The sequence below is a fragment of the Hemiscyllium ocellatum genome (genome assembly GCF_020745735.1).
Source record: "Hemiscyllium ocellatum isolate sHemOce1 chromosome 27 unlocalized genomic scaffold, sHemOce1.pat.X.cur. SUPER_27_unloc_32, whole genome shotgun sequence".
In the NCBI taxonomy this organism is placed as follows: domain Eukaryota; kingdom Metazoa; phylum Chordata; class Chondrichthyes; order Orectolobiformes; family Hemiscylliidae; genus Hemiscyllium; species Hemiscyllium ocellatum.
In genome coordinates this window covers 163,277-170,745 of record NW_026867501.1, presented here as the reverse complement: position 1 = coordinate 170,745, position 7,469 = coordinate 163,277, and the positions used below count along the sequence as shown (strand labels likewise).

The 7,469-nt window shown below is 41.0% G+C and overlaps 1 gene segment (V, D, J or C); it reads left to right on the top strand.

The window, feature by feature from the left end:
• Positions 1-1,196: 1,196 nt before the first annotated feature.
• Positions 1,197-2,044, top strand: LOC132808130 (T cell receptor alpha variable 14/delta variable 4-like). The segment is given in 2 exon segments: positions 1,197-1,263; positions 1,659-2,044. Coding segments are annotated over 2 exon segments (438 nt in total).
• The last annotated feature ends 5,425 nt before the right edge of the window (positions 2,045-7,469 follow it).

Sequence of the window (7,469 nt, the reverse complement as noted above, 5' to 3'; positions counted from 1 at the left end):
TAAGCAAATTCAGTTGCAATGGATCATGTAAATAATGGCAACATTTGATGCTTTTTTGCGTTGATGGTAAATGTCGTTTCTTATTTATTTTTTAAACGTCATTATTGCATCAAAATCCCTTAGATCCAGCAGTCCTCAGCATCAGCTGAAGCGGCTGCCAAAATCTGAAAGCAGTCTTGTTAACTGGGGAACCTCACTTCTGATACTCGAACAGCATGTGCTAATTTCCTTCTTTGGCTTTGTTTAGAGAAATAATAACCGTTAAGGGAAAACATTTGGTTTAACCTCTGTCTAAAACCTAGTATGTACTTGAACAAACTTACTTTCTAAACACAGACAAGAAACACGCACAGACACAGATATGCCGTCACGAAAGCACCATCCATTTACATGAGCAGAGAATTATGGCTCTGGCCAGCCATCTCGGAGTCAGTCCATGAAGTGAGGAGACTCAAATTCTGCTTTTTATGCCTGGTGCCCAGGGTTACCCGACTGGCCCAAGTTAACAACCCCAATGCAGGACCTCATAGGCAATGAGAGCCACCTCATTCTAAACCCGAAGATCATTAAACGAAAATAAGGAAGAACTGAGTTTGTTCAAAATCTTAAACAGAAACAGAATTAACTGGAGAAACTCAGTAGGTCTGGCAGCAACTGGGAAGAGAAACATTAGTTAACTTTTCGGCGCCACTAACCCTTCATCAGAACGTTGATCTTTTCTCACTTTAGCCATAATATGAAGTGGAGTCCAAAGGAACTTGAAGCTGATTGGTTCAGTATATTTTTTTTCTTTTTTTTTCTTTTCTTCAGTGACAAGCAGTGCCTTTATTCCCTGTTAATTTTTTTCTTTTTTTTCTTTTTTTTTTAACCCCCACACTACCGCCTAACTGCGGTAGTGCTTATTATTTTTATCCCCAGCACCCATGGTGTGTGTATGCAGCTGTGAGACACAGTGAGAGACAAGGTGTACAAATCTTTATTCAATTTCCACCACCAGAAAATGTAGGAAAACACCCGAGTGGCCTGTGAATTGGTTCAATATAAGAACAAAGGAGCTTCAAGCTCATTGGCTGTACCTAATGCGGTTGTCAATAATGAACCAATGAGCAGAGATCCGGAAATTACTCAACCTCTTCCGAACTCTTGACAAAAACCATTTTGGCTTTAGCTAGTTCTGCTCACATTCACGCTGCGCATGTGAATGTGCAAACATGTCGCCTGGAACTCTTTGTTTACAGCTCACAGCTGCAGCACTTCTCACTAGTAGGTTGAAAACTTGTCTATGCATGTGCTTCAGCCCTTTGATGGGATTACGTTTACTCAAATAGTTTTAGCAAAATAGAAGCAACAATGCTGTCTCCCAAGTACTTTTGGGAGAAGTTAAAGGAAGTACATGAGTGAATGACAATTGAAGATTTAGGCTGGAAATCCAGACAGGACTGAAGTCATTGCGATGATTCAATAGAAGAGAGAGTTTTATATCCACCAAGAGTTTTCAGTTTGCTCGTCAAGTTTCGGAAGGTGAAATAGAAAATGATCTTCTCACATGAAATGGATTCTAGTGAAGCTTCCCTGATTTATTTCTCGGGTTATTGATTCAGGTCGATAAGAATATAATAGTGCCTTATTTAATTTTCCATAACTTCTGTCTCTTACAGGACTTTGTCGTGGTGATTCTGTCTCACAAACACCGGCTGCATTCACAGTGAATGAGGGGGATGATGTCCAGTTGTTCTGTGATTACGCTACAATAGGCAGCGATCCTAAACTATTCTGGTACCGCCAATCTTCCAATGGGTTGATGGAGTTTCTGCTCCTGAAAAGCAAATATAGCGAGAAAACGGCGAATTTTCTCCGGGACCGGCTCTCCTCGAATTTTGATCATGGAAACCATACTATCGAGCTGAAAATGTTGAAAGCAGAACTAACAGACTCCGCAATGTATTACTGTGCACTGAGACCCACGGAGACTCAGAGGCGGCTGACCCTGTACAAAAACTCTAAGAGCGTCACTGAACAAAGGAGTGTATTAGGCAAACAGTAAGATCAGGAGTGTATCTGAACTGGTTTCCGATTTTACGGTGATATGACATACTTATCATTTGGTCACAAAACGTTAATCATTGTAAATCTATTACTGACATAAACTAAGGCAGCTAGTTTCGTGAACGTAAAACAAATAATTTATTTTGAATCTATCATGATGATGCAAAATTCTTCATTGTTCCAGCGATGAACTCTAAGGAAAGTTAGGCAATTTGTTCTGATGCCACAAAATCCTCCAGTAATATTGAATTGCAGCATTCGGTTTCACAGACAATGACTTGTCACAGGTCTCTAATGCAAAAACACTGGAACAATCTGAACAACTTCAAACGCATTTTGGGATATTGAATACTGCCTCTGACCCTTCACGTTTACAATTCAAAAAATGCGAAGTTATAGATTCACAGATCCAGCATAATGCAGACTTCCTTTAAAATATCAGAAGGAGTTTGGATGCAACTGGCATCTGAACAACACAAACCAATTGAAACCATTTCATAGTGGCTGATTATTGAGTCAAAACCATCAGTAAAACAAATCAGTCGCTGCAACCTTCTGCTGTTAAGCTGCACTGAAATAAACATTTTTCATCCTCTGTGCAAGTGTGTTGATTCTTTGTCAGCAATTCACATCAGGACATTTAAGTTTTGTCAAGACTAGCGGGTTCCTCTTCTCTATCTGGCAGTAATTAAGAGAAAGAAAATCCTATTTTCATAGTCAGTCACAAAAGAGACATTTCTGACTCTGGGTGCTCGAATGAAGCGAAGTCTGTTTCTGCAGAAAATAGGATGCACGTGGTGCTCAGCATCTTTCAGGAGTTGGTTTATTCTGCACGGTCGGAATGAAACATTTGTAATCGAAATGGTGAAACCTATTGATTGGATTACACGTTAGATGGCATATTGCGAAGTGGGCAGCCATGCGAGTTCTCTTGAGGCAGTTGCACAGATAGTTTCTGGGAGTGTTCAGTCTTTGTTCCAGGATGCCATTGCACAATGATACACTTCAGTGTCTTTCATCTCAGTACTACCAACAGCAATAATGCCATGAACAAAACCAGAAGTTGCTGGAAAAGCTAAAGAGGCCTCGGAGCATCTCTGAAGAAAAATCAGTTACTGTTTCGGATCCTGCGATCCTTCCACAGAATGGAAGAGGCACCACCCGAAACATTAACTCTGACATTTCTTCACAGATGTTACCTGACCTGCTGATCTTTTCAAGCAACATTGGCTTCTGTTCCTGATTTACAGCATCTGCAAATCTTTCGGTTTTTATTTACCAACAATGTCATAACTTCCTGTTAATTTAGTCAAGAGGGTGAACTAGCAGTCATAATCAATCATAGAACCATACAGCACAAAAACAGACCATTTGGCCCATCATGTCTGCGCTCACCAAGTGATGATGAAAATGTTCTTCGTAAATGCATAATGCTAAATCCTCCTGCAGGTTCTCTCTCAAGTTCGTGCATTAACCTTCAGTGAAGTCATTTGGAATGCCAAACACATACGAAGGCATTAAAAAACAAATATTTATGAAATACATGTTCACATACTGAATGACGGCAATAGGTTTGTCTGCATTAAAGCAGAACATATTGGCAAAAGATTTACAAGGATATTGCTCAAGCCACAGAGTTTAAGGTTAACGGTATTTAGATTTGATATGCTTTTGCACGACTGCTTAAAGAGACAACAGGATCTCATTAACCTGATTGTCCCATATGCTGATTGTAGGAATATGCGGTATCAGAATTCCCAGTAACAATCTCCTTCCAATCGGGTGCACAACGTGAAACATTGAAACAGTTCATATTGTCGTCTTGGATGTCATTCTGAAGAAAGTGAAGTTATGATAATTTGATGTTGTCCAGCAGGCAAACTGAACGAAAGTACAAAACAGTTGATACTGACAGAGGCCTGTTTTGAAGTACTGAACTGCAGCGAATGTGAAGCACCAATAAAACGTGTTGTTCAACTCGTCTGATTCCAGAACCTTTGGTAGAAATTACCAGAAGATTCTCATTGAATTTATTCGTGGTCTTGATTTCAATAGACCTTACGCTAAGCATGAAAGAACATTGCACGCGATTGGATGACAAAATTGAGGAATGACTGTGACTGAAATAAGAGAAAGGTCCAGCAGGAAAATATTTGATCATGAACCAGAGACATGAAGACAAAAATGGTTTGTTTTACAGTAAAGGCTCAATCAAAGCATTGGCAGTTATTATCTTTGCTTTTCATTCGGTTGTTACCATTCCCACTTGTGATTCTGTTAACATCTCAACTCTGCAATGAATATGTCAAAACTATGTCCTGGGTGAGCGATGCAATGGATAGCGCACCTGACTGCTAACCAGCAAGATATTGGTGCCACTCCCGCTTGTCCAAGAGCATTTTACAATATGTCTAAACTGGTCTATATTTAAATCTCAATAATTTGAAATAATGATTCACCAGTAATGGATGATGTCTGAGGAGGAGGCCGACACTTGCAAAGCCTTTGGCAAGTGAGAACAGAAAACCTCTTGTAATAAAGTTGGCTAAAATCCCTGGACCAAATCGGGTCCATTCCAAAATCTTGAATGAGGTGTGAGGAGAGACAATGCAAGCACTATTGGTTATCGTTGGAAATTCAAGAATTTCTGGCATGTTTCGTGACGTTTAGAAAGAAGGGAAAATGGCCGAACTACTTAAGAAGGGCGGGAGAAGAAAATAGGAACCAATGACCTGTTAAATGCCAGTTGCAGGGAAAACATCAGGTCATATAATGAAGCCGACCATAAGTAGACATTTCGAAATAATGATACGTTTGAGATGATTCAATATGACGTTATAAAGGAAAGGAATATTTGACAAATCCACTGGGAATTCGTTTTGTGGATTTAAATTGTAGCAACAGGAAGGGACAACCAGCGGATGTGGCGTATTTTCAGATATTTGAAAGTTTTAGATAATATACCACACAGGAAATTGGTAGATAGATTTGAGAATGCTAGATTACGTTAAGTTGCTGTGATGAACTAATGAGGAGAAATCAAAGAGTGGAAAGGGAAAGAGTATTCAAAGATGGTGGACGAATCATAGTTGACGCGCCTCAAGAATCAGGGATACATCACGTGACAATCTATAAAACGATTGTATGATTCATCGTTATCCCAAACTTCTTGATGTCATTAAGCTATGTGATAGCTTAATTCGTGTAAGCTATTGGGATGCTCCTGTCGAGCGCAGACAGGATAATTAAAACAGAATGTTAAAAATTGCACAACAGCAGGTGATTTTCCAACGAATGTATCTGTATGTACAAGCTGTGGGTGAGCCTCTTCTTCGTCAGGTAGCCAGTGTGGCCGGATCATAGCACGCAGCACTTCTGATGAAGGTTAAAGTGTCATACCAATCATGCAATGCACTTAACAAAACTCGATTGCTGTTCAGTCTTTAATCACTTGCAATGCAGATGCAGTGTTCGATTGATTAATATGTAAATCCCAGAACAGCTCTCAAGTCTGTCCAAAGATAACTTAAGGATTTATTAAAAAAAGTGACGCCTCAGTTCAGACATTAATGGTGTGTGGTTAGTATATCCCAACCTTTAGTCATACTGGTTCTGTTTCCAAAGTGGGAAGTTTCAAATATCATATGAACTGACTGCCTACAGTTTTTGAACAAAATCTGCAGACGTGTGCATGAGTGTGAGGGAGAGAGAAAATATATGTGTTTGGGAAAGGGAGAATGTGTGTGAATGTGTGCTTGAGAAAGTGTGCGCATGAGTGTTTTGGAGTATATGCCTGTGGGAGGGTGTGCATGTGAGTGTGAGTGTGTGCGTGTGAGTGTGTCTGAGAGACAGTATACATATGATGAAGGGTCTGAGAGTGATCGTGTGCCCAAGAGTATGTGTATGTGTATGGTTATGTGCTGTGTGTGAAGGTGTGTGTCAGGGTGTATAGTGTAGTGGAGGACCTTGAAGTGTGACATGAACCACATCCTTTTGAAGCTGCCCTCATGAATACCGAAATTGGCTATCAGTCTCTGCATTGTTGTGGATCCCAAAGCTCTTCTTGGTGGATGGTCACCTGAAGATCCGAGGCCGATCCTTCTTGACTCACGAAGTGTTCCCCGTCTGGGAGGGAGCATCCCCTTTTAGAGATTTTTGCGTGATGTCCATTCATCCATTGTTGTAGCTTCCTCTTGGTCTCGCCAATATACTATGCCTCAGGGCAACCTTACTTGCAACATTTGAGGTCGACAATTTTGGCTGAGTCACATGAATATCTGCCACTCACCAGGTGGATGGCGTCCCCAGTTGTTATGATATTCTATCATGTCTTGCAACGGTTGTCATGACAGAGTTGCATAAACAGACCATTGTTCGCAGCAAAACTCCCAGCCTTCAAGACGACATTGAACTCAAGACCAAGCATCCCAACCATTGCAAGACATGTCAGACCATCGACATGGACAGTACAATTAAACGTTGGGCCACTACCCTCAACGTGTGTGGCAGCCTCACGTGATTCAGCCAACGTTTTCTATCTCATAGATTGCAGTCTATGCTGCTCTCAGGCATAGTATATTGGCGAGACCACGCGGATGCTAAGACAGTGGATAAATGAACACAATGTAGTAATCGCCAGCCAAGCATGTCGGGGAACACTTCAGCCGTGAAGTATATTCGGCTTTGGATCTTCGGGTGAACATCCTCCAAGGCGGACTTTAGATCCAAACAAGACAGAGGAGACGAGCAGAGGTTGATCATCAAGTTCAGTATCCATGAGGATGACCTGAATCGAGATTTTGGGTTCATATCACACTACAGGGTATTACACTGCACTGTACATCTTCACACACACACTCACATGCACACACACACACTCTCTCTTACAAACATGTTTTCTCTCAGACACATGTTGTCTCTCAGACGCACACATACACTTGCATCTACACCCACATATTCACACACACATCCACTGACAGGCAAACACTCCATCAAACTCGCCCACACACTGTATCAAGCACGCACGCAGACACTATCTCAGGTACTCAAACACACTCTCCCTCTCACCCTCCCCCTCCCCCACACACTCTCTCGCTCACCAGCACAAACAAAATGTAAGCACACACGCGTTTAAGTATATGGTGTGAATTTGCATTTGCCGACCTGCATTTGAAGACGCGTTCTATTTTTTTTCAAAAAGCACGCAATATGCAGCCATGTAATATTTTCTAAATTCCTACTTTGGAAATAGAACCATACTGACTCATTTTTGGCATACAGGCAGACTCTAACCTCACACTGTTAATGCATTGTCAAAGCTGAAATATCATTTTTTTTTCAAAAACTTGAATTATCTCGGGACTGTGACTTGAAAATAGTTCTTGGGTTTACATATTCCAAAATCGACAAGGAGAAAGTGAGGA